Raw genomic sequence first — 27,824 nt, 5'->3', positions numbered from 1 at the left:
ATAACTTTGGACTTTTGATTCTGAACGTCGCTCCCGGGAGGTACAGTATCATTTATTTTACAGTTCAGTGCATAGTAAACAGTGCCTCACTTGGCTCACTGCTACAATAGAATACCAAACTCAGATCAAACAGCAGTGTCACCTATTGACTGGCGATATCCCGTGTAGCTCAGTTGGTAGAGCATGGCGCTTGCAACGCCAGGGTTGTGGGTTCGTTTCCCACGGGGGGCCAGTATGAAAATGTATGCACTCATTAACTGTAAGTCGCTCTGGATAAGAGCATCTGCTAAATTACTAAAATGTAAAAAAAATTAAACAGCTCTTAGATAACGTAGTAGGCGATCACTTTGGGATCTTATTTTGTATTAATGCTTGTGGTTTGTAGCATTACTCCTTAGACCTGTTAGATTAGTCCAAAACTTGAATGTCAAAAGCAAGCACCCCGTCAAAAGAAAAGCCTAGGTAGAAAGTTACATTTTCGTTTGCATTTGGTAGAGATGCTGAATACCGTGGAATGACCCTGATCTTGCTCCCTTTGGTTGTGCCCTGAACAAACAGGTGTCCATTTTCTGTCCATCCTTCAACACGTTTCAGCAATCGTACAACCTCAGGGGTTGTCCACACCTCACCTCCTAGCCACTTCATTCTTCTTTCACTGAGATTTCCTTTTATGTGCTTTTCAATCAGACCCTTGTGAACAATCTTGTACAGACCCTTTCCCTTTCCAAGAAAGAAGTGGGTCGCTATTCTACTCTTTCTTGGAGGAACATGTTGAATTTTGAGCTCATAAAGTCTCTGAAGTGCATCAATTGCTGACATGAGGACTTGGCTATGAGCTGGATTAGGATTCTCTCTGCTTGGCTCCTCTGGCCAGAGCAGAAGTAAGAGAAGAAAAAGAGCACTAGCTGTTGAAGTGTTTTTTCCCTCTGTGTTAAATCTCATGCTGAGATATTGGAGTTGTTCAGGTAAAAGTAGCTTTGATGAGCCAGGTAAAACACAAGCAAGAGCTATCTGACAAAAGATGAAGTTGACAAGTTCTGTCTGTTCGAGGTCATTCCTTTTGAGGTTCTCTGGATACATGCCAATTATTGCCTCCAGCTTTTTAGCAGATCTCACTGTCTTCTGATCATAGAGTAAGGAGAGGATGGATGTGATGTTTCCTCCTCCTAGCTTGTAAATGTTCATTTGTCTTTGGAATGAGTTGGCTATTTCAGGTTTAGTGGCCATTTCATCATCAATGTTGTCAGGCATTGGGTTGCCTAGATCAGAAACATTACAAAAAAAGCCAGCATACACAGCACTCGTCCTTGTCAGCCATTTCCTTGGATTGTGAACTTGTTCAGGCTCTCTTGTGTCAAGTTCCTGTTCCTCGTCACTAATGTCTGTCTGAAAGTAACTGAGGTCTTCAGAAATGCACTCAAGAGCATGGTAAATACTCTTTTGCATTCCTTTCAACTGGCTGTGGAAACTCCGCCAGGGTTTTTTAACTGCCTGTGGTATGTATTCAGTCAGCAAGTATTTCATCAGCTCAGAATTTCCACCTTTGGTTGAAAAAACATCAACTGATGATATGAGTTGAAGCAGTCTACATCCAACATCCACCTCCCCATAGTAGGAACTGTTCAAACTGACTGTTTTTTTTAAGGGTTTTTGTTCTGAGGCACGGAATGCAGAAATTCCTTTCAGAGCAGTGTCTATGATTTCAGTAACCTTTTCAGGCAGTAATTCTTGCTTGTCAAGGGTGTCGTGCATGTGATAAAACCACCACTTGTACACCTGTCCTAATGTGTCAAGGACAAATGTATCAAATGGCAGGATTTTTTTTGCCTCTTCAGCCCAATGTAGGGCTTCCTTGAATCTTGTGTTTGTGTAAAGCAGACGTGCAAGCTGCTGGGCAACAAATGGATCTTTTCCTAAAGATGTGTAGGCTGCTTTCAAAAGATCAACAGCTGTTTGAATTCCTCCTGTTTCAGTGCTGACATGTTCAATCAGAGGAGAGAATGAACTGTCTTTAGGATCTCCTCTGCTTTTTTTGCTGCGTCTGATGAAGAGAACTTGGATGAACTTCCAAAATTCATCCTTGCCAAACCTATTGTTCATCAGTACTTTGTCCTGTAGTAGATCCATTGCTATCATGCTTTGAGGCACGGTTGTAGAGAGCTGCTTCAGAATTTCCTTTGCCACCAGTGGATGAATTATCCGTATGGACGAGATGTGTAATGGATTTTCTCCTTTGAAAGGTGAAAGGTGTATGAAAACAAGTCTAGCTTGTTCACTAAGACAGTCCAGAAATGCATGGTAACGGATTTTATCCACGTGCATATCTATGCCAAGGGAAGCCTCACAGTGTGACACAGATATGTAGGAGTCATGAATGTAACAGTTCAACAATGCTACAAATCTCATAAGCCGAGTAATGAGAGATGAATGATCAATATTGTCCAGCAGATTCTTCACAAATCCCTCAATGTAGCTTGGATTAAACCCCTCACTCATCAGTACTAATGTGAGAATGAAGTCGGGTTCAAATTTCAGCTTTAGTTTCTCCAGTTTCTTTGAGAAGAGAGTCTTCTCTCCATCTGTCAGTTTGTGTGTCACTGCGACGGTCTGAGACGGCAATGCTCGGCACATCCTCTCTGGATCATGGGTCATTTTGCAAATGAGCAGGATAAAACATAGGACAGAGGCACTTATTTTCTTGGTTGCAATTGCGTTGCCTATTTCCCGCCTAAGGTCATCCAGATAATCTGCATTGCAATCTTCCAACAGCAACAGTACAGGGAGACAACTGTTTTTGTCTTTTTCTTCATATTCCCGTAGACGCACTGCATGCTCACACACAGTTGTGAATTCCTTTAATTGTTTAACAACTGCACATCGCAATTTTGTCCTCCAACTCCAGAGGATCTGTCGTGCAACTGTACTCCCACCACTGCCAGGATGGTGACATATATTCACAGTCTCAATGGATCTTTTGACTTGACTACAATGTACAATGTTCTCCAGAATTTCATTAGTTTCTTTGTATGCATCTCGCTTGATGACCTCTCCACATAGATTTTTGTCTGCAAGCCACAAGTTCATCCAGTCTATCTTCCCACCTTGATAGAAATACTTCTCAATGGTGCTGATTTTGTCTTGGTCCATTATCTCCACCTTTGTGTTATCACACTGGTCAACACTGACTATGTCCAAAGAATTAATCTCATCCTCTTCAACTGCCTTTAAGAAGCACAATCCTTTGTTGAAGACTGGTAAGCGCCTTGTTGGTTGACTAACTGAAAGCTGAATAGTTTGAACAGTGGCATCAACATGACTCAGTGGCATTTCAACAATACTGATCTCTTTGAGTGCAGCCATGCTACAAGATACCTGGGCAAGGCTAGACCACTTTTTGTAGTTCTCTTTTGACTCTGATATTATAGCCAAATCATCACCACCATTCATTTCTGCATAGAATTCATGGAATGTATCAACAAGAGGCTGTTCGACCTGAGACATGAGCAAGAAAACCACCACAAATGACCCTTTAGGAAGAATTTCATTACAGATGACGGACACTGCCCTTTTCAGTTGCTTTTTTTTGGTTTTCATCCAGGTTTCTTCATCACAAGGTTTCTCATCTCCAAGGTAATCGCTTCGCCCATTGCAGAAAATCCAGCTTGGTCTATCAAAGAGCTTCAAACGGTTTATGAAGTCAGTGGTGCTCACCCCACTATCATTAGCATAGTCATGCAGAAAATGAAGGCTTGCGGCATGGTGCTCTTTGTATTTATCACATAGACCCGATGTCTTCGAGTCTGGGTCAAAGTCAAACACACAAAATATATTCATGTGAGTCAAGAAGTTGATGTTCTCAAGATGTTTTTTTTGAAGTTTGTTTGTCACTATGATGTAGAACAGTGAGTCATTAATGTACTTTTTTCCACATGTGAGGAGGATGGAGAGTTTTCTCTTCTGATCCTCTCTACAGTCAGAAGCTGTTTGGTTTTCTGAGAGTTCAGCCTCCTCTCTCTGTTGATCTTTGTCCCTCAGACCTTGAATGAAATGAATTAGGCCATCCTCTGATATTTGGGGTGTGTTAGCCCCTACTCTGTGATAGGGGGCTTTCTCCTCATAGATTACTTTGTTGGCTTTCTCGCTGAACTTTGGAATAGTGACATTGTACAGTTTGTCTTTCACCACTTTTGCCTTGGGGACAACATCATATTCAATGATCCAGGTTGTTTCACTGGCCTCCTTGTCAATTACCTCAATGAACTTTGGGTTCCTTATGCATTTCCTGGCATCAGACTGATGGGTTGATCCTCTGAAGCACTTTTCAATGTAGTCTAATACATCCACAAAGTCATCTTGGTTTTGAACTGGTATTCCTATGATTTCACCATGTTTGTAGATGCCTTTGACTTTATCCATGACCCCAAAGTGAATTGTGCCATTGGACCGCATATTCATGCATGCACATGAAAATCTGAGCACCTCACTTGCAACTTTGACCTTGAGTTTTTGTGGTTCCAATTTGTGGGCATTTTCCAGTGACTTGTATTCATGGCATGGAACAATCATGTTTTCAATTCCAGTCTCTGGTGGAAGTACTGTGTTTTTGACATATCTGAATTCTTTGTCACTGTCATCAAATTTACGAAAGTCACAAAGCGGCAAAGATGCACCGTCTGATTTTGGTTCACCTTCATTCGGTATGGAAACGGGTCTACTTTTTTCATTGGATCTCGCAACTTTGTCTTTATATTCTTGTGTGAATTCAGCACTAGATTCAACATTTCTGGTACCTCTCTGTGTGCTACTGACTGCTTTTGTTTTTTGTGGTACTGGCTTCAAAAGTTCATCTCGTTTGTGCAGCATTAGTTGGATTTGGCCGCCTTTCATTTCAATTGTATCGCGTAGATACTTTTCCTGTAACTCAATTAGTGCAGGTCCTGTAACCTCCTCTTCGTACAGTTTCAGAATGTACGTCTCTTTCACTCCAATGAATTTTAACCAGGAGCTCACATGGGATTCTGTCCATTCGCCACATGGTAATTCCTTCCACTCTGTAAAAAATAATACTCACCCATGTAAGACTTCATGGTATATCAATATTTGCATCAGGGTTGAGGTGAATTCTATTTTCAATTTAATCAGTTCAGGTAGTGAATTGAAATTAAATTAATACAAATAATAGTCAGAAAATAATTAATATAATTTAAATTCACTTCCTATTGTCTGATTAAAAGATGTACCCCAACCCTGAGCATGGATAGACTAATAACCACTTTTGATTGATTTCCCATCAATAATGATTTTTATCAAATAACTATTCTACATATTGTACATGGGTCATTCTAGAATTGCGGTGGCTTTTGGGAATGAGATTTAGGATTTGTATTTATTTAAATGTGTTTGGGTACATCTTGTTTGGGTGCCATTCTAAGTCAACTAATATGACAGCTTAATTAGTTTAAAGCTGCAATGTGTACATTTTTGGACGACCACATTCACATAGAAATGTGAGTTCTAGATATATTATTCTCATTGAAAGCAAGTCTAAGAAGTGGTAGATCTATTCTATGTGAGCTATTTCTATGCTTCCCGTTCTTAAGTTTTGTTTTTGTGTCTTTTTCTTTCGGTTTTGTACACCAGCTTCAAACAGCTGAAAATACAATGGTTATGGAAAATAAATGTCATAGTGGTTTAGATGGTACAATAATTCTCTACACAATGACTGCTTGTTTTATCACATAAACTGAAATTAAGCGAACTATTAGAAATTTTAGCAATCAGGAAATGGCAGAGCAATTTGCTCATAAAAATCATTTTTACCATTATGATACCATTGTGCCACATGTAGCAGTAGTAACACCAATGATGATTAGACCAATGACACATTTTTGATAATTGAGGCCGTAGATGCTCAAATCTAATGTCATTAACCCTTTAAAAATAGTTTACTTAAGTGATATGATTAATCAGTAACACCAATGACACTTTTTATTTAGACACTAAACTATCCAATGAATGTGTAACTATTTGTCATTTTAAAGTGTTTTTCATGGTTGCAAAGCGAGGGACGCAAAAGCCACCGCAATTCAAGAATGACCCACATAGTCATTGCACATATTTATATTTAAACATTAATCAGATGATAATAGCCATTCTTCTCTGATTACATGTCATGACTAGGCTTGAGCACTGTGTGACACATTACATTTTTTATTTTCTTATTCCAATGGCCAATGATTTAAAATGGATGAAACTTTGAGCTAAACATATCTAGACAATCTCTACTTAATGTATAGAATTGATCAGAAACAGAATCCACATTTCACTGATAGCTTTTCATTCAATGTACTGTAAAACTACTCACAGTATAAAAGTATTTGACAGTTTTATGTATCTAACTTACCCATCTTGCAGACACTGCGTCAGTTCATTTCGGCATCTCTGAGAGAGGAAAATAAAAGGAAGGGTTATTCAGGCAAAAGTGAAAAATGAATCGTTGACCTCAATATTTTAATTGAATTGAATTGAATATATTTGTGTAACAGACATATACACTACATGACCAAAAGTATGTGGACACCTGCTTGTCAAACATCTAATTCCAAAATCATGGTTATTAATATGGAGTTGGTCCCCCATTTGCTGCTAAAACAGCCTCCCCTCTTCTGGGTGTTGGAACATTGCTGCGGGGACTTGCTTCCATTCAGCCACAAGAGCATTAGTGAGGTTGGGCGCTGCGGTTGGGCGATTAGGCTTGGCTCGCAGTCGGCGTTCCAATTCATCCCCAAGGGTGTTCGATGGGGTTGAGGTCAGGGCTCTGTGCAGGCCAGTCAAATTCTTCCACACCGATCTCGACAAACCATTTCTGTATGGACCTCGCTTTGTGCACGGGGGCATTGTCATGCTGAAACAGGAAAGGGCCTTCCCCAAACTGTTGCCAAAAGTTGGAAGCACAGAATTGTCTATAATGTCATTGTATGCTGTAGCGTTAAGATTTCCTTTCACTGGAACTAAGGGGTCTAGCCCGAACCATGAAAAACAGCCCCAGACCATCATTCCTCCTCCACCAAACTTTACAGTTGGCACTATGCATTGGGGCAGGTAGCATTCTCCTGGCATCCGCCAAACCCAGATTCGTCCGTCGGACTGCCAGATGGTGAAGCGTGATTCATCACTCCAGAGAACGCATTTCCGCCACTCCAGCCGACGCTTGGCATTGCGCATGGTGATCTTAGGCTTGTGTGTGGCTGCTCGGCCATGGAAACCCATTTGATGAAGCTCCCGACAAACAGTTATTGTGCTGACGTTGCTTCCAGAGGCAGTTTGGAACACGGTAGTGAGTGTTGCAACCGATGACAGATGATTTTTACGCGCTACGCGCTTCAGCGATCCCGTTCTGTGAGCTTGTGTGGCCTACAACTTCACGGCTGAGCCATTGTTGCTCCTAGACGTTTCCACTTCACAATAACAGCACTTACAGTTGCCTGGGGCAGCTCTAGCTTGGCAGAAATGTGACGAACTGACTGGTTGGAAAGGTGGCATCCTACGACGGTGCCACATTGAAAGTCATTGAGCGCTTCAGTAAGGCCATTCTACTGCCAATGTTTGTCTATGGAAATAGCATGGCCGTGTGCCCGATTTTATACACCTGTCAGCAATGGGTGTGGCTGAAATAGCAGAATCCACTAATTTGAAGTGGTGTCCACATACTTTTGTATACATAGTGTACAACAAAATGATCAATGTAGACCCAGAGGATAGCACTTAAACGTTTTAATTAAAACACTTGTTTCCAAAGTGGTCCTCGAGGGTAAAAACACTAACACATATAATGATTAAGCCTTGTCCTTTGGCAAATGACATACAAAGAGATCATTCATATGGGTGTTTACTGTTTACCCTCATAAATGAACTTGACACTCAGTGCACCATTCTTGTCAGCTCTGCCAATCACTTCAACCAGGAACCTCAGAACAGATTGATTTAACTTACTATTTTTATTTGTTTACATTTTCTATGTCTCAACTTTCAGTAGTTGGAGTATATTTACTTCATGTAATTGCATGTGTTTTTATTGATCGTGCAGGGCATTAAAACATTTTAGGGACAATGCTTTAGAGACAACAGATAACATTTCTGGATTCCACAAACAGAAACACTTCAATTCCAGTGCATGGATATTTTCTATGTTGTCTCTCTATGTCTTGTGTCTTTATGTTGTATCCTACCTTTAATTCTGTGCAATCTTAACAAAACATTGTTTACTAAAAATTCATTAAGAAAGCATTCTTAATAGCTGAATAAAGTTAAAAAGTGAGTCATGGCATGGTATTCATTTTATACATAAATTCTAGAGATGAAACAACAATGGTAATGTCAAAGATTCAGATGCCATAGAATAGAAGGTGCAACAGTAGAGATGTGATCATCCTACTATACCCTGAGAAATCATAACATTTTTAATCCACAACTAAACCTACAATCATTGCACTTTGAACAGCCTTTATTCCTGTGATTATTATGACAGTCAATTAGCTTCATACAAAATACAAATGTTCCACAATGTTTAAGTACATTTCATACTGCTCACCTTGAAACTGACGGCTGAAGTGGTATTCACCATATGAAGTGACAACCTGACAGACTGGCTACTTTTCTTTTCCGCACATAGCAACAGGGTGTGTCTTCTGCAAGGGCAGTCAACACAGACATGCACTTGGTCCTAATGCCTCCCTGGCATTTGAATAATGTCCATCCTTTTTTACTTTTAAAGAGTAAGTGTGATGTTATGGGGCTGACAATGTATTGAATAATAATGAACATAACAATCTTATTCTTGGTGCATACACATATTTCACTGTTTGTTACATATTGTCTTAAGTGTTTCTCTCCAATCAGATATGGTACTTAATGAGTTAATCCATTTACAACAGGTAAATGTTACAGAACTGAAACTATGGGGGTTGTGCTGAACAGGAAATCGAAACTTAAGCATGAAAGGAGAAAGAAACTGCAGGAAATAGAACCTGAAAGAAACAACTGGTTCATTCTTCAATTGCAGTAGGCCTACAAGGGGTCTTCAAAATAAGTCCCTTTTCATTAAAGTACAAAAGGTTATTTTAGTAGAAAAATCTGGTGGGAGTAACCAGATGGTTACTGGTGTTACTAAGAGGGTGGGTTGAAGCCCAGGTCTCCTGGGCATCACAATATTGTGTTAGCCTGCTGAGATAGGCATTCGTTTGTGGAGCTAGTCTTCAGGTCGCAGCTATAGACGGCTTACTACCACATTACAATGGCAAACAATGACTCAGGTGCCAACCAGACCTGGGTTCAGATAGTATTTGAAATCTTGGGCATGTGGGGTTTACACTTTTGGGACTATTCCATTGATTAGTCAATGGAGCTCGCCTAGTCTCCCTAGGCAGATGGGTTGCCTCCCATAATGTCAACAAGACTAGAGCTTGCCAGGCAAGCTCAATCAAGCACAGCTATCTCTTGTATTTGAAAGATTCTACACCCGGGGCTGGTGCCACCCCCTGCTGCCATTGTGGCCCTGTGCTGCTCCCTACCTGTTGCTTGAATAGTGTGTAAGGAGTTTTGGTACTGTGACAGTAAAGATACACATTTCAATTTTACAATGGACGAATACAATTTTATTCAAAGGGAGTTTTATTTTGAAAAGTCCTTATGAATAATGTTGAATAAATGTGTTATTAAAGGTTGTTATGCATGATATTGAAACTATCAAAGGCGTTATGACTGGTTTCATAAAGGTGTTATGACTGGTTTCATAAAGGTTTTATGACTGGTTTCATAAAGATGTTATGTATACCTCCTACATGTAATGTGTTGCCCAAATATCAGGCTGGAATTCAATTTTCAGATGAAAGTGATTCCACACTACACTTTCAGAACTGCGTTTGAGCTAGAGTTTTCAGTTTCCTCCCATGTGCTCACAGCCCTTCAACAAATATGGTCCTGTTTCCGCCTGAGTAGTTATTCATGTAAATTGTTGACTGTCTTCTTCCTGTGCTGAGCTCATAGGTGGGAGGACTATACATACACAATGCATAACCGCAGAGCTTCACAGTTTAGTAGCCTATAGGAAACAGTCCTCCTCACATGCTTCAACATTAGGATGATATGCCAGGGCAGTTAAAGTGGATCAATACATAAATAAAGCTGGTATTTGATTTGGATATTCATTCTCACACTGATGATCAGCACTGGTAAGTGGTGAATTTCTGCTGCAGCACTTCCGTTGAGGGGTTTCCTCCGGGACTGAGGTAAAAAAATATGTTTTTTAGGATAAAAGTTGTGCTTGGCTTTGTTGGAAAATATATTGATGTGCATTTATCCATTCAATCATATCATATGCAAATACCAAAAAGTGATCATTAATACACAATGGAGGTAACATTTTATGAGTAACTTGCATCAGTTTTAATCCATTACCCTCACTAACCCACAACTGTCTCTCCAGCCCATCAGGAGGTGATGTACATAAAGGGGGCAGAGGGGCAGTCTGTGGATCTCTCCTGTACACTTGAGCAGACAGGTGGAGCCCCCGTCAGTCTCTACCTGACCCACAGGTGTGTCCGGCCTGAGCGGGAGGTGCTGTTGGCCAAGGACTGGAGTTCTGGGAGGGTGAGGGTTAACCGGATGTACAAAGGTCATCTGAAGGTCACAGGCGGATTGAACTCTGACCTGCTCAACGTGACCATAGCCCACCTACAGCGCACAGACACAGGCCTGTACATCTGTGAGTTTGTCTACACAGCTGACCCATCTGACCGAACAGTCTCCGGCAGTCTGGAATTCTTCCTGTTTGTTGAAGGGACAGGTATGTCATCATGACTTGGCTATAGCACTGAGAAGGAACTATCAGTGGTCACCAACCGTGGTACTGGAGAGCTACTGAGAGTGCAGGCTTTAAGCCCTGTTCATCCTGCGTGTCCACATTCTTATTGGGGGGAATTCCGACCCGAGTGAAGCGGGAGTAAATGGAACTTAATTCCCTTTTTATGCACTTTTCTCTCTAGGTATTCTGACCTTGAACTTAGGCATGAGAATAGCATGCTATTCACCCCGATTTTCGTTGGGGGTGGAGATCAAAGAAATGAAGGTGTGGCAGAGGTGTGTCTACAGATACGCTGTATTCTGACCTTGATTTAGGGCTCTATTGAATCTGTAAAGCTGAAGCGTTAGAGATTCCGCGATAGAAATGTGAAGGTAATTTCCGATTGAGCCAACATATGCAGCGTTTACCGTGAACGCAGTCTCGAATCTCATTGAATTTCATCACTGACAACTTTAACATTTTTAGCTAATTAGCATCTTTGCAACTACTTACTACTTTTTAGCTACTTTGCAACTACTTAGCATGTTAGCTAACCCTTCCCCTAACCTTAACCCTTTAACCTAACTCCTGTCATTAACCCTAACTTTAACCCCTAGCCTAGCTAACATTAGCCACCTAGCTAAAGTTAGAGTTAGCATCCTAGCCACCTAGCTAACGTTATCCACAACAAATTGGAATTCGTAACATATCATACGTTTTGCAAATTCGTAACATATCATACAAATTGGATGATAGACAGACACAAATGAATACATACCATACGAAACATATTATACTATTTTGAGTGTTCCTGATTTACATTTACTATGTTACGTCTACCCCTGAGTCCAGGTTGGCAGGCCTTATAATTTGGGAGGAAATTTGGAGACCCAAGCTATAGGCAAAGATTTTTATACCGAGTTGATTTATGATTTCTATAATGTTTTAATTATATGGCCAGACTTGTCACTGTTTTTATTTTTACAGTTTGGTATTTTAAATATTAGCCACTATTGGTAGCCACTGTCAGTTATACCCACATACATTTATAACTGTCACTGACTTTAGTGTTAGTTTCTTTACATTTTCCATTATATCGTTAGTTTACCTTTATTTTGTCTGTTACATTTGTGTGGTTGTTCCTGAGGATCGCTAGCAATAGTGGATCATTTTAGGCTAATTTGTTACAAGTTATGCAATAATTTGGGACATGTAGCCTATTTGAATCATTATGAAACACAGACCATATCTAGCAGTTTAAACCTGGAGCCTGGCCCACAGATCACAATGACTGGACCATTGTCATCACAGTTCCATGATTAGTGACGATTGAGAGTAGATTTATAGGACTTCTGTTCAACCCCTATTCTACACTTTTCTCACTTTCCAATATTTCATGGATTGAACAATTGAATTTGACAACTTTCAGGATTAATCAAACCACTGTATTTTTGATTCACCAATATATTATGTTTGTAAAGGCTCTCCAACCTCAATGTTTTATTATTATTCATAAATACTTTCCTAACCAGTGGATGCTCCTCAGTGAATTTCAGAAAAATCTAAATAGTGAAACATTAAAAAAGTTATCCTTATTAGAAAAAGCTATACTAAATATATTCACTGTTTTGCAATGAAGGTCTACAGTAGCCTCAACAGCACTCTGTAGGGTAGCGCCATGGTGTAGCCGGAGGACAGCTAGTTTCCGTCCTCCTCTGGGTACATTGACTTCAATACAAAACCTAGGAGGCTTGTGGTTCTGACCCCCTTCCATAGACTTACACCGTAATTATGACAACTCCGGAGGACGTCCTCCAACCTATCAGAGCTCTTGCAGCATGAACTAACAAGCTGTCCACCCAATCAAAGGATCAGAAAATGAATCTAGTACTGAAAGCATAAGCTACAGCTAGCTAGCACTGCAGTGCATAAAATGTGGTGAGTAGTTGGATCAAAGAGAGAGAAAGACAATAGTTGAACCGTTTTGAACAAATTAATTCAGAAATAAAGGAGAAGCAAGAGAGAGAGAGACATATAGCTATACTTCGTTGGTAGCAATTTTTTCACTTTCACTTAATTAGCTAGCGAATGCAGCTAGCTAATTTAGCCTACTCAAACATCCCGTCTCAAACAGAGAGGGATGCTATGTTAGCTGCTGGCTATGATTATCCAAAACTGGAACTCTTCCAAGTCAAGGTCAACTTTTGGTTTTATTATTTATTGAGATGGCTTGGGATGAGTTGGACCGCAGAGTGAAGGAAAAGCAGCCAACAAGTGCTCAGCATATGTGGGAACTCCTTCAAGACTGTTGGAAAAGCATTCCAGGTGAAGCTGGTTGAGAGAATGCCAAGAGTGTGCAAAGCTGCCATCAAGGCACAGGGTAGCTACTTTGAAGAATCTCAAATATAAAATATATTTTGATTTGTTTAACACTTTTTTGGTTACTAAATGATTCCATATGTGTTATTTAATAGTTTTGATGTCTTCACTATTATTCTACAATGTAGAAAATAGTATAAATAAAGAAAAACCCTGGAATGAGTAGGTGTGTCCAAACTTTTGACTGGTAGTGTATGTAATAATAATAATAATAATAATAATAATAATAATAATAATAATAATATGCCATTTAGCAGACGCTTTTATCCAAAGTGACTTACAGTCATACTGAAAACCCTATTGAATGAAAACTCCTAAAATAATCTGTTGGCCAGCAGTTTAATTTAATTTAATCAGTGGGCGCAAGGGAACCATGCCTGCAAAGCTGCATTATGCACCTGCATAAATGTTAAGAGAATTTATTAACTAACTATTTCAGTGTCTCTGTGCATCTCCCAAAAGGTTGTAAGGCTTTTGGATCAAGAAACGGACAGAGTCCCGGTCTGCATAGTCAGGCCTTTATTCATTGAGAATTCTGCCACAAAATGGTCGTACAATATTTTTAATACGCACACGTCATACGAAAATCCCACCCCTCTGTAGGCGGGCTGTAGTTTTCCACTTTAAAACTGCTCTCCTGACCATCAGTTCACACACACACACACACACACACACACACACACACACACACACACACACATACATACATACATACATACACACACATATACACACATACATTTTCTGATCATAGTCTACTCCCTGCATTCCTCAGTTATCGCAGTTCTCACAATATTCTGCACCATGTTTAACAGTTCTCCTTCTTCTTCGCCGTCCGGTCTAACTCCTACTCACATTGCTAAATAGTAACACAATGTCATAATATTTACTGGTCCTACACTCACACATTACCAGGTAGTAGAATCTAACACATCTCACACAGTTTCTGAGTATAATAATTAGTCACTACTAAGAAAGTACTAATCATACTTAAAACAAGAACATTTCACAACTATATTTAAGGGTGGAACATTTAGTCATTACTTTTAACCTGTATATATTTTAATTTCTATATCAATCCACCCTTTGACTAAATTATCCACACTTTAATACACAGAAAATCATTAAAATTACTTTTAAACTAGAGATTTCTAGTTCTAGGAAAACATCCAGTCACAGTTCTTCGTTTCATACAGTCTCAAACTATCTGAATCATCGTCGTCCTCCACCAAGCCTGGCGGGTCATATTCTTCATTCCTTAGGTCGGAGTCCGGGATTGGGCCGTATCTCACCATCTGTTGGGAAACTGCATTCTCCAACGCCTTGCTCACCAACCCTCGGACACAGGGAATAAGACAACATCCACAAAGAACAAACATACCCATAGAAGCTATAGCTGCACCCAGAACAGTTGCAACAATAGCTTTCCATTTTCCAAACATGTTATCAAACCAACCAGTCATTGATGTATTCACCCCCCAGTTCTCAGCCCATTCTTTACTTAATGCAGTGAGACCTGCCAGTGCTCTAGTTACTATACCATCTGGGGCTGTATTGTTGGGGATAAACATACAACAATGACCTCCCACCATCTTGTAAATCTGCCCTTCTCTGCTAAAAGCATACCGAGAGCCAAACTATTCTGCCAGGTCATGAGTGAGGTGGCGGATAGTTGGTCTGAGATTCCCTTCACTGCATCCCTTGTCTGATTAATGAACCTTAATAGATGTAATTAATCCAGTCAACATTTTTATTAATTGTAACCCACCAGAAAAACGTTGTTGTAAACCCTTCTCCAATTTGATCTGTGATTCGCATTACTTTGGTGTCTATAACATTGATAATCTCCGGGGGTCATGGTGAATTGGGGTGCCTTAGTATTATCCTTTTTAAGAGTGGTTATTTTAATATCAGAACAATTAGGTGAGGTTTGGTTTGATCCCAAATCTATCACACAAGAGAACATGGTCCGAGGCATAGGTGCAGTTAGAAGGGTTGGCCTACCTGTTGAACAGGCATAACAATTAGTTTGACCCAACGCCCTAGCTGTGTAGTAATTCCTTCTACTTCTCCTTGGTTCATTTCCTGCAAGAGGAAATATTCTACCCTTGGTGGTTTAGTGCTATTTAGGATTCCTGCTGAGGGCCTTCCAAGGGGTGTTAGACTAGTTTTTGATACCTCTGGTGATAACATTAGGTCTACCTGCTGTTCTGTCTCGGGGGTGGAAGATTCATTTCTCTCCTGAAAAATGAGCCTCACACATGTATTTGCCCCGACATCATCAACACAGACCCAATAGTTCCTTGCTATGTCATCTTGCATAATTGACTTTACCGTTATCACCAGTTCCGTTTTACCTTTGTCATGGGCTTGTTTAATTCCCCATCGGTGTGCTGCGTCCATTCCATTCTCATAGTATGTTCCCCAGGTATGTTTAACACCCTTGCGCAAGGACATGAGCGTTCCCCAGTGCAAATGTATTTACCATACCTTCTAGGACCTAACTTTCTTGTACACGCCCCCTTCTTACCAAAGCCCCCAAAACCTCCTATCTCTTCATGGGAGAAGTCGAATGGTATCTTGACCTAAACTGACTTTAACTATAAAATAATAATTCCCCCAATAGTCTTTCTTGGTTTCAGTATTTCTACGAGATCGCATCAGTGCATCATTTCCCTGTTTTAGGTTGACCTGGATTAATCCATAATATGGTTAACATGATGATGCAGCTCAGAGTCCCCCAAAATCCCCAAAACCGCCATCCCAATCCTGTCCCTGACCCACCTGCCTGGTACTTCCCCATACCCACACCTCTATAAACACCCCACAGTGATGAAAGGTCGGGGTAGGGTTTCTTCGTTAACAGAGTTTACCCCCGAACCCTAGTGGTTCAGTTCTTCTCTTTAACTCTGTGTGTGTTCAACAGTGTTGGTATGTGGGCCTACCTTTTTGCAGTGGGTAACGTGGACCCAAGTGGCTCTCTCAGCTATTTTTATAGCGAAGGCAGTTACCAATAGGACTTGGTATGGTCCCTCCCAGCGTGGCTGCTTTCAATCCTTTTTCCTCAACGATTGGATCCACACCCAGTCTCCAGGTTATATACTATGAATCACCTTCTCCTTTAATTCTCCTGTAGGACACAAATTCTTAGACATACGGGTATGGTTAGCGAACAATTTTCTCATGTGTTCTGCTAGTGTATTCTCTAGTTCTATGTCTGCCTGTTCTGGTCCTGCCAACTGTTGCATTCTGTAAGGTCTTCCAAACACTTTAAAATATATATATATATTTTTTTGTAATTCGTTATACCATAGGCCACGAAGTGTTTCCTAACCTGCTCTACCATCTAACCTATCACCCCTATTGACACATTGTTTTACCCATGTGTCAATATTTCCGCATATCAAAACAGTGACTTTAATAAATGTAATAATTTATCCTTATGCCAGACATTATCTCGTAGGATTGTTCCTTTCTTTACAGTATGAAAATATATACACTCACCAACTGTAAGTCGCCCCGGATAAGAGCGTCTGCCAAATGGCCAAAATGTAAAATATAATCAAGAACATAGGAAATATCGGTTTCCCCGTATAGTGTTCCTGTCACCCTTTTTAATTTCATATTTCACTCATTTGTCAATATAATCCCTTACTTCATATAAGTAAGCAGTGATATTTTATTCCAGGTATCTATTAAAAGAAATGTTTGATACGTTGTCTCCTACTGTCCCTTAACATATACTGTAGGGGATTTTCCTCAGTCCTGGGAAATAAAGAAAAAACAAACAAAAAAACTCCCCCCTCAGAACACATCGGATAACTCCATGTTTAATTAAATTCACTAAACCTATAAATAACAAGCCCATAACCACCTTCCGGTAATCTACTGATTTAAACCTGTTGCATTCATTTATTAAAAGATAAACCTATTGTTTAATAAATCCACTGTTTGCATTGAACACATCTCTCAGTCTCTCTAGGTATTGACTAATAGTCTCACTGTCTCCCTGCTTACACTCGTGGACTTTGGAGAAGTCGGCATGTCTGTGATAATATTCTCTCAGATTATCACAGAGTTGTGCCAATTTATCTCCATAAGCCCCTCCCTCTTCCCACTCTAACACCGGCGCGTTCCCATCTCCGGGAACCCAGATTCCCCTTACTGCCGCCCAGTCCTTCAACACCATCTGTCTGACTGCCCTCTCTAGTTCCGCTGTATTCAGCTTAAATCTGGCGGTCAGCCCTTCCATATCTCTTCTGAACTGGTGTACCCCCGTCTTAGGGTGGGGTATCCCTTCCACTGCTCTCACTACATCTCTCTGCTTCGTTTACTAAATCCTGGCATTAGTGAATTCTATCCACACACCACCAAAAACGAATAACATATTTGCATACACATAACTAGAAAGCATGAATTTAATGCCATTCTTGCTTAAACAATGCAATTCAACATTTCTCATCACCCAGTTTCTATTACTTTTTTCACACAGGAAACCCTGTACAATCTCTATCCTCTATTGCTGACTTTCCATCTAACATTACTTTTCAACATTTCTCAAATCTAATTACCTCTGTTATCAACTAAAACTATAGCCACCTCTTATGAAACCCCCAATCTGTCATTGTTTAGAATACAGCAGATATAGGTAACTGTCCTTTCTAACTAAGTAGGCTACAAATAACACCAAACACATGCCGTAGTTGACCAGCATATATTGAATTTATCTCCATAGTATTAATATCCAGTGTAGTGATTGACGTTCCTTAATGGAAACCCTAAATTGGCTTTGTACAATATTATATTAATTATGTCTCACCCATGCCGTATGTTAATATATAATTATTATTCCAATTATTATTTTATGAAGTCTCTAGCCTCTCATTCAACACAAATCCCCATCATCAAATATACTCCCAGCAGGACACTGCCCCTTTGTTTCTGGCCTCACTATCTCCAGAGAGTTGGCATGACTGAACTCCCTTTAGGTCTCTCTTAATGAGTGTTGCTGTGCCCCAGCCAATCAGGGTATTTTTTAATGGTTCTGCTTATCTCTGGTCTCATTCCACTGAGGAACGCTATCTTTAGTTGCTGATGGTAGGGCATATCACTCCCCTGTCTCTGGTCTGGCTCGGGTATGCCACTGTTTGCGTTAACCACATCTTTAAGCCTCTTTAAGTACTGGCTGACAGTCTCACTATCCTCTTGTTTACACTCATGCACTTTAGAGAAGTCTGCATGATGATGGTAATGTTCTCTGAGGCTATTACACAATTCAGTTATTTTCCCAACATACTCTCCGTGATCGGCCCATGGCAAAAGTGCCCTCTGGGTATCCCCTGAAACCCACTGCCCTCTAACGGCAGCCCAAACCTTACTATTCCTGTTTTGGGGTGGGTCATTCCTTCTACCGCTCGGGCAACGTCCCTCTGTGTTCATGGGCCTGTATACATCTAAGGTTGCTGGGGCCCCTTCATTCCCTGCCAATAGATTAGGTAAGGCTATCAGTGGGTACTGGCCCCCTCCTACTCTCTCACCTCCTGACTCATACTGACTCCCTCCTGAGCTCAGCTCCTAACTGGACTTTTGTTGTGGGGTTCAAGTCTCCTCAGGGACCTGGGTCTTCCACCCTTCGGTCCCTTGACCTCCCTATTGTATCCTAGTACTCTAGTTACTTTCTTAGCCTTCTCTTTCCGTCTCTCTCTCTCTCTCTTTCTAATTTCTGCAATGATCTTTGGGTTGCTGCTGTTGTTCCAAAAATGTAGTTTGAACCTCAACTGTACTATCTTCCTTTGCCTTATCCTCAACCCCCCTCTGTGCTCCCTCAGCTTCCCCTTGGTTCTGGTAAGGGGGTGGAAACTCCAAAACGGCAGCCTGCTGTGGCACCCTTCCCCTCACCACCACTACCTAATTGTCTGGATTTTCCCTCCAGGCCTAATCTGCCAAAGAGGGGTATAATCTGGATCCAAACCGTTCTACAGGAGGAGCTGTGAATTCTGTCTTAGACCTTTCTTACTTACTTTATCCTTCTGCATAACTTACTTTTTCCTTCTCTGACCCTCCTCTCTCTTTCGAGACTCAGAGGGCCACACCTTGGCTGTATCTAGCCCTCTCTTTTCTGTTTAATTTAGATCATTACCACAATTTACATGCATTTGTTTAATCTTGGATTCCAGTTTAATTACATCAAGTCGCCCAGTAAAGCCATATTTTTTTTTCTTCAATTAGGTCCATAATACACATTTAGTTTGTCTCCAATTTCCATGTATTTCTCGTCCCCAGTAAATTCTGGGACCTCTTGTGAGGATTTGCCTCCCATGGCTGGTACCGTTAAAAATCCCTTAGCCACCTTTTTTATATAACAAGTTATTCAAAACAGTTCACAACAATTGGAATCACCCCTTCCTGTATAGGTAGTCTTGACTAGTCCCCCAGAATTATCTCATACTCTACGGAGGAATTTATCCCCACAATGTAATCTTGATAATTCCTGACAGTCTCATACAACAGGAATCCACTTGGAATCCCCCCTTCCTGTATAGGTAGTCTTGACTTCATAAATCTTGTAATAATTCACTCAAGAATGATTTTCCTTTGGACTTATTATTAGGTGCGACTTTTGAGCAAATGTTATGATCAACTTTTGTAATTAACCATTTAAATTATTCAACCTGTAACCCAGAGTGTTTTAAGACCCCAGTTTCATGAAACGGATGGGACAACCATTCTTTCTCACGCGACCTATTTTAGTCCCCTTTTCTGGAATTATTCATCGATGTGACTTTTGAACAAATATTAGGTCTCACACGTATACAACCTTACATGATTATTGGTTAACACTAATCGGTAACCCGGAGTTTGTAAGGCTCCAGTTTCATGAAACGGATAGTTACGGCAAAATCTATAGTTGTTTGTGACTTTTGACTTTACTAATATTCTATTTCTCACACATGCTATTTTAATTCCTTCTGGTGTACTTTTTGTATTTGTTTAACCTGGATTATTTGTTGAACATCACTGTTCTATAATCTACTACAGGTTCCATCCCTTAGGTGTACTTTTAATAGTTCCTTCTATTTCAACACGGGGTAGTTTCTTTTGGTAATGGCCTATTACTGTGAATCGTTACGGACCCACCAACATTTCACTTTAAATTGGCTACGCATTGATCAATTTGCTACTTTAAATTATGATGTTTAACCTTCAGTCAATATTTTAGCAAGTTCTCAAATAAATTTCACCAATTAATGAATAAAGACTACCAACCTTTTCCTTGCAGCCGAGATTCAATGTAGGTTTGGATTCCGTCACCGTCTCTGTCATTAATCAGGTGTCCTCTGGCCTGTCTTAACCCTTAATGTCAAAGGGCAGGACTTTCTATTTACGAATGTATCATTCGCCCATCGACGGTTTTCAGAGTTACCTGGAATGACAGAGGCAGGTATTGGATTCCGGCTCAGAAGGACCAAGCTGTTATGAGAATTATTTAACAAACTATTTCTGTGCGTCTCCCAAAAGGTTGTAAGGCTTTTGGATCAAGAAACGGACAGAGTCCCGGTCTGCATAGTCAGGCCTTTATTCATTGAGAATTCTGCCACAAAATGGTCGTACAATATTTTTATATGCACACGTCATACGAAAATCCCACCCCGCTGTAGTTTTCCACTTAAAATCTGCTCTCCTGACCATCAGTTCACACACACACACACACACACACACATATATACACACACATACATACACACACACACACACACACACATATACATTTTCTTATCATAGTCTACTCCCTGCATTCCTCAGTTATCGCCGTTCTTACAATATTCTGCACCATGTTTAACAGTTCTCCTTCTTCTTTGCCGTCCGGTCTAACTCCTACTCACATTGCTAAATAGTAACACAATGTCATAATCTTTACTGGTCCTACACTCACACATTACCAGGTAGTAGAATCTAACACATCTCACACAGTTTCTGAGTATAATAATTAGTCACTACTAAGAAAGTACTAATCATACTTAAAACAAGAACATTTCACAACTATATTTAAGGGTGGAACATTTAGTCATTACTTTTAACCTGTATATATTTTAATTTCTATATCAATAAAGTAAGTCTGAATACCAACTACAGAGAAGGGCATAGGAAAGGCATACATTTCCAAATGTCATCCTTGCATTTCATAAATCTTACTGTGGAAAAGGTGATATGTTGATATGCTTGTTTGCTGCAATATGACTGATTTCACATTTGTCTCCAGCAATCATAAGGTAAAATAGATCTAAAACCATTGTCATTTATATTTACAATTACCTAAATGAAGGTGTGTCTACAGATACACAGTATTCTGAATTTGACTTAAATCCCTCATAATTCCACCACCTTTATGCGCGTTGAACCGATGAATAAGGTTGAGCAACCTGTCGGTTCCAAGTGGAACATCTTTGTTTTTTCCTATAGAAATAACACCATTCTCCATGCACTGTAATTTGTTAATTGATTAGAGCTATTGATAAGAGCTAGGTAAATGAGTAAGCTGTTTGGAAAAGGGGATTGTAAATATAAATGACAATCGTTTTAGATCTATTTGACCTTAGGATCGCTGGAGACAAATGTGAAACCAGTCATATGGCAGCAAACCGAAGCGTATCACCTTTAATATCACCTATTTGATCTCCACCGCAAATGAATAGCGGATGAATAGCATGCTATTCTCATGCTTAAATTCAAGGTCAGAATATGCTAGTGCAAAAGTTCATAAAAACTGAATTATGTTCCATTCACGTGCACTTAACTCAGGTCGGAATTCGCCCCTGACTGAACAGCTTTACAAGAGTGAACCCTGCACACCCTTGATCAGGGTAACCACTGTCTGAACAAATACCTGAATTGCTTCAGTTCAATACCAAGCCTTATGAAATGCATCAAATGTAAAACATGCATGGTGTGCACATTTCTCTGGATAAAAGTGTGTTGATTGTGCAGAGAGTGTGTGTCAGTGCTCCAGCTACCCCCCAGTGATCTACACCATCTCTGCAGCAGCCGGCATGCTTCTCCTTATCCTCATCTGGCTGTGTGCAGCAGAGCGTGGAAGTAGGCTAATCAACCTGAACCTTACCACCATATACCACAACCAAGCATGTTATGTACAAATCTACAGGGATGAGCAGTCCTCACTGTTAATCTCTGAATTACTTCAGACTATTTCCAGACACATGATGAACATTATGTTTCCACATCTAGTTTTAGTCAGGTATAAAATCATGAGTACATTTGCCAGTATAAAAGTATGCCTCATATCCGTTTCAGGCTAAGCTGAGAAAACTTCATAAACCACAAGCCCCCACCCCCATCTATGAGGAAATTAACAGTGGGTGTCGAGGGGCTGGAAGCGCCCGAAATAACCATCCGGTGCCTTCACACCTGGAGGAAACAGAGTTCCCTGTGTACGCCAACCCCCAGGCCAGGCAAGCACAGGAGAACCACTACGCCAGCCCCAAACACATCACTCTGAAGCCCTGAGCAAACCACACAGAGGGTGCATGTCGTGCCCCCCTAATGTTTTTTAAAAGGGGAGTGGACACTGATGGCAAAAATGACAAAAATAAGACTACCAGAGTTTCAGATGTAGATATAAATGTTGACAGGTGGGAAAGAGTTTGACTCAACAGGATCTGATGTCATTGCTTTTTCAAGTGTGTGCAAGATCGTAAGCAACGGTCAACTAGTGGTCCCACCTCACCTCTCTTTTCTACAGTGTCAAGGAGTCACCCAACTATGGTTGCTCAACAAACATGACTACAGTATGAGAATGGAGAAGACTTACAGAGCTAGTGTATAGGTCACTGTGCCTGTATAAGTGTGCTAGTGGTGACGCCCTTAAGGCACAGCTGCCCTCAGAACACGATCTAATAGGGAAAAATTCCAATCTGCAAACTAATTGACAAACACTAACATAAAGAACCGACCACAATACCCTATAACAGCCACGAAAAAAAAGCAATTTTATTAATAGTTTGAAAGAAGCTCCATAGTTCATGAAAACATTTTTTTCGGTGCATGTCATTTAACAATCACATTCTATGAGGAGAAAAAGATATTGAGAAAAATAAATCATTACAAGCCACTGACCTTTCTTTAAATCTAAGTACAGACATTTACCCTTAATATTTCAAAAACAAAAAGGCAAAAAGCCGTCTTAACCCCAAATCCCCGTCCCACCCATCATCCCAACAAACGACAGAACACACAGATAGCCTTGGGGATGACGGGCACAGTGCTAAAGAGTAAGACGCTCATTGGTTAAGGAATACACAGCATGGCCATGTAGCGCTAGGTCAATCTGAATAGACAGCACGGTGATGTAGCACTAGGTCAATCTGAATACACAGCATAGCCATGTAGAGGGAGGTCAATCTGAATACACAGCATAGCCGTGTAGCGCGAGGTCAATCTGAATACACAGCATAGCCATGTAGAGGGAGGTCAATCTGAATACACAGCATAGCCATGTAGAGGGAGGTCAATCTGAATACACAGCATAGCCGTGTAGAGCAAGGTCAATCTGAATACACAGCATAGCCGTGTAGAGCGAGGTCAATCTCTTGTGGTTCTCTGTAGCTCAGCTGGTAGAGCACGGCGCTTGTAACGCCAAGGTAGTGGGTTCGATCCCCGCGACCACCCATACACAAAAAAATAATAATGTATGCACGCATGACTGTAAGTCGCTTTGGATAAAAGCGTCTGCTAAATGGCATATTATTATATTATATTAATCTGAATACACAGCATAGCCATGTAGCGCAAGGTCAATCTGAATACACAGCATAGCCATGTAGCGCTAGGTCAATCTGAATACACAGTATGGTGATGTAGCGCTAGGTCAATCTGAATACACAGTATGGTGATGTAGCGCTAGGTCAATCTGAATTAAGAAAGCCGGATGTTGGGGTCATCAAAGTCCCTCCCCAACCCCCAAACATGTGCATAGATCAAGATCCTTTACAACCGGCTAGTTTTAAAAACATCCTCCAAATAAATGCGGAAAACTTTCCGCAACGTCATTTTTCCCCGTTATTTAATATCTGCCATAAGAGAGAATGACAGAGGAGACAAAGTAATGCACAATGGTCCTTATTCAGTCAGGACAGGACCTCTAAGAAAATACAATAAAGATTCAAAACATACAGATGTGCATGTTATTTCACTGTCATTTTCTTGATCATTTTGTTTTTAAATGTAAAGCAATTTTAATATATAGATTGTATATATAAAGCGCTCAATTTGTAAGTTCATTTAAAGTCTTATTTGGTTAATATGTACGGTGCCTTCAGAAAGTATTCACACCCCTTGACTTTTTATACATTTTGTTGTTACAAAGTGGAATTAAAATGCATTTGTCATTTTTTGTATGATCTACACAAAATACTCTAATCTCACAGCGTAAGAAATTTTTTAACATTAGTAAAAAATTCATGAAAAATAAACACAAATATATCTTGATTAGATTAGTATTCAACCCCCTGAGTCAATACATGTCAGAATCACATTTGGCAACTATTACAGCTGTACGTCTTTCTGGGTAAGTCCAAGAGCTTTCCACACCTGGATTGTGCAACATTTGGCCATTATTCTTTTCAGAATCCTTAAAGCACTGTCAAATGGTTTGTTGATCATTGCTAGACAACCATTTTCAGGTCTTGCCATAGATTTTCAAGCAGATTTAAGTACAAACTGTACCTCGGCCACTCGAACATTCACTGAACATTCTTGGTAAGCAACCCCAATGTAGATTTGGCCTTGTGTTTTAGGTTATTGTCCTGCTGAAAGGTGAATTCATCTCCCAGTGTCTGGTGGAAAGCAGACTGAACCAGGTTTTCCTATAGGATTTTGCCTGAGCTTAGCTCCATTCCATTAATTTTTTTCCCTGAAAAACTCCCCAGTCCTTAATGATTACAAGAATACACAGGTTAGTATTGTTGAGTAACTACAATGTTGGTGATCCATCCTCAGTTTTCTCCTATCATCGCCATTAAACGCTGTAACTGTTTTAAAAAGTCTCCATTGGCCTCATTGTGAAATCCCTGAGCGGTTTCCTTCCTCTCTGGCAACGGCGTTAGGAAGGATGCCTGTATCTCTGTAGTGACTGGGTGTATAGATACACCATCCAAAGTGTAATTCATAACTTCACCATGCTCCAAGGGATATTCAATGCCTGCTTTTTTTTATATCCACCTACTAATAGGTGCCCTTCTTTGTCAGGCATTGGAAAACCTCCCTGGTCTTTGTGGTTGAATCTGTGTTTGAAATTCACTGCTCGACTGAGGGCCCTTCCAGATAATTGTATGTGTGGGGTACAGAGATGAGGTAGTCATAAAAAAAGAATGTTAAACCCTATTATATTGCACACAGAGTGAGTCCATGCAACTTATTATGTGACTTAAGCACATTTTTACTCCTGAACGTATCTAGGCTTGCCATAACAAAAGGGCTGAATACTTATTGACTCAAGACATTTCAGCTTTCATTTTGTATTAATTTGTAAAAATTTAGAAAATCATAATTCCACGTTGACATTATGGGATATTTTGTGTAGGCCAGTGACCCAAAAATCTCAATATAATACATTTTAAATTCAGGCTGTAACAACAATTTGGTAAAAGTCAAGGGGTGTGAATACTTTCCGAAGGCACTGTAAACTGCTACGGATTTAGTAACAAAGGATATTTTCTCTTCTTTCTGAAATCCCTAAGTTTCAGTGCTTAATGTATTTCTTTTCGTTTATCATCCTTTTTTAAATTAATTTTTTCATATATTAAAATGGAGTGGAGTTGGAACTCTGGAACGCTGGCCTTCGAGACAACATCCACTTTTTCATGTGTGCAAGATAGTGAGCAATTGTCTTTTTTTTTTACAAAGGTAAAATGCAATCAATAAAAACGCACAGGTTTTAGATAGAACAAAGATGTCAAAGGTCAAATATACAACATGACAACACTGTTGGATCCCAGAGTTCTGAAAGTAGCACAATATTAAAATCTTCATTCTGTAAAGTGTTTTGTTATTCTTTTTAAATGGAAGTATGTCCTTTTCTTTTGTTTTTCCAACATTCTCATACAGTTAATTCCTTTTCCTCGAACTTCAGAAAAACAAAATGGTTGTAAACCGTCAGTGGCCTTGCAGAAAAAAAGCAAACATAACACAGGAGATTTTAACAAAAATGAAACTGAACGAAAGCTAACAAACCAAAAATGTAGGCACCTCTGAAGTGAGCCTTGTAACCAACCCTCCTTCTGATGTCTTGTCCTTCTGTTTCTCCCGGAAAAGACAGGGAGAGCTACAAGTCTCTCTACCCAAACTATGGCCACAGGTCTTCAAAAATACTTTTTTTGTAACTTTTTTCAATATTAGATTTTTTTTGTTGCTTTTCTATACTTTTTATGTTTATAATCTGAAAAAAATGGTGCAATACTTATAATTAATAATCCATTTATTTTCTTGGATTATTCCACAATGAAAGCCACTACAAGGTAGATAAACATATTACAGATTAAAAACACTTATTTTCTTAAGTCCTTGAGTAAACATTTACACGTGAATAGTCGCCGTCTGCCCCAGTACTTCATCTTACGTTGTTCGATTAGCTAGATGAGGGGGAGGGCTGACACTCAGTGCAACGCTAGAGCCTAACAATAAACATCAGAATATACTTTTAACAAGCCAAAAATAAAACATAAAACTAATATACTGAATAGAAATAAAATGAAAAAGCGGAGATAATTCCCGCTGTAAATCACAGGCTCACGATCGTTTGAAACCTCATACACACGGTCTTTCAAACAGACACACATCCATCCATCCATGAACCATACAGTACAGGCAACCTTGTGCAAACACTCAGATACAACAGATGTCATTTAGCCTTATATATATATATATATATATATATATTTGTTTTTAACAATCCTCATTTTTCTAATTTTGTTCACTCGGAACAGATGTTCTGAAATATCTAGGAAGTGTATGAATGAGACAAAAGTACTACAAAGTGTTCACATTACATTATTGGCGCTTCTTTTGATTCAAGTATTTGTATTCTTTATTTTTGTATTACTCTGATATGTTAATATGATATTTATCTTCTGGGAAATATACAGAGAAGGAGAATACATAGGGGTAAGGTTGGACCTGGGGCAGGGAGAGTGGGCTTAGGGTAAAGTGGAAAGAGAAACCTAGCTATATACACATATACACACTTGGATATATACATGTATATAAACTAGCATGTGCATATTCAACCCAGGCCCTTGAGAAAAATGATTTGTTTCCCTCTTGAAATTGGGTCCCTACCCCAGAACCTACTCTGGTCCATGATTGAGAAGCATACTTTGCTTAAACTCCAGTTGCCTTTAAATGATTTAAAAAGGGAGATTCTCTTGACTTCCTACACCAGTCATCCATGGTGTATATTGGCGGTCGATAAGGTGAGGTAGGGGTGGGGGGGTAGAGTGACAGGTGGTCTCTCTCAGTGCTGGTGCTGCACGGAGAATCCTGGGACGCCTCAGACTTGACCCCCCATTTCAGGAGACCCCTCCGCCCCCAACCC

At 40.0% G+C, this 27,824-nt stretch overlaps 1 protein-coding gene across 1 annotated transcript; it reads right to left on the bottom strand.

Moving 5' to 3' along the window:
• Positions 1-408: 408 nt before the first annotated feature.
• LOC311103399 (sterile alpha motif domain-containing protein 9-like) lies at positions 409-8,665 on the bottom strand (the record flags this gene model as incomplete). Its single annotated transcript, XM_084144963.1, has 3 exons — positions 8,591-8,665; positions 6,404-6,441; positions 409-5,051 (listed from the first exon to the last, which is right to left on the bottom strand). The coding sequence occupies exons 2-3, from the start codon at positions 6,405-6,407 to the stop codon at positions 409-411; spliced, it is 4,647 nt and encodes a 1,548-aa protein (XP_084001089.1). The 5' UTR covers positions 6,408-6,441; positions 8,591-8,665.
• Positions 8,666-27,824: the final 19,159 nt, after the last annotated feature.

The sequence above is a fragment of the Coregonus lavaretus genome (genome assembly GCF_964263955.1).
Source record: "Coregonus lavaretus genome assembly, chromosome: 28".
NCBI classification, from domain to species: domain Eukaryota; kingdom Metazoa; phylum Chordata; class Actinopteri; order Salmoniformes; family Salmonidae; genus Coregonus; species Coregonus lavaretus.
Note: the sequence above shows the minus strand (reverse complement) of the source record. Positions and strands in the feature narration are given on the sequence as shown.